The following is a 641-nucleotide window of genomic DNA, read 5'->3' as shown; positions in this document are numbered from 1 at the left end:
TAATATTTTCTTTTGATTGTTAAAATGAAGAGGAATTGGTGCTTTACTTTTTACAATGAAATGTCATATTAAATTTATGCACTTAAGCCAAATATTAAAATTTGTAATATTAATATTACATTATTTTCTTCTTTAATAATGTTGGTATTTTAAAATACTTTTTAAATTATACAAAATGACAAAAAATTAATATGTAGTTGTTTTATTTTAATTTCCATGAATTAAATAGATATTTCAATAACTAAATTGTAATACACTTGCCTTAAAGAGACTATAATTGAAATTACTTCGATTTTGATTAGTTTAATAATTTGAAATTATTAGGAGTCTATTAGGAAGTGTATTTCCATTTTTAGGATAAATTGGAGGGTAATGGGATATTGTTTTATCCATCTTCACCATTCCCGGCTGGTTACCATTATACAGCTTACTTAAGACCTTTCAATTTTGGTTATTGGTGTATTTTCAATGTTCTGAAATTCCCAGTTTGCCAAGTGCCTCTTGGTGTAGATAAAAATGGATTACCCATTGGAGTGCAGGTCAAAGAAATATTATTACTCTATCATATTATTACTGTATCATATTTCATGTATATAGAATGATTCAAACTTTATTTTTGTTTTCTACTTTATTCATTTATT

General features: G+C 24.6%; 1 protein-coding gene across 4 annotated transcripts in view; it reads left to right on the top strand.

Moving 5' to 3' along the window:
• The window catches only part of LOC108572311 (fatty-acid amide hydrolase 2-like), a 4,647-nt gene that overhangs the window by 3,593 nt on the left and 413 nt on the right, over positions 1-641 (top strand). For all 4 annotated transcript variants that reach the window (XM_017934518.1, XM_017934522.1, XM_017934520.1 and 1 more), the window contains exon 8: positions 357-539. In XM_017934518.1, coding sequence (XP_017790007.1) covers positions 357-539 — 183 coding nt within the window. The remainder of the gene's footprint in view (positions 1-356; positions 540-641) is intronic.

Source organism: Habropoda laboriosa, unplaced genomic scaffold (assembly GCF_001263275.1).
Source record: "Habropoda laboriosa isolate 0110345459 unplaced genomic scaffold, ASM126327v1 scaffold65, whole genome shotgun sequence".
Lineage (NCBI taxonomy): Eukaryota > Metazoa > Arthropoda > Insecta > Hymenoptera > Apidae > Habropoda > Habropoda laboriosa.
The sequence above is the reverse complement of the archived record's forward strand: the minus strand, read 5'-3'. Positions and strand labels throughout refer to the sequence as shown.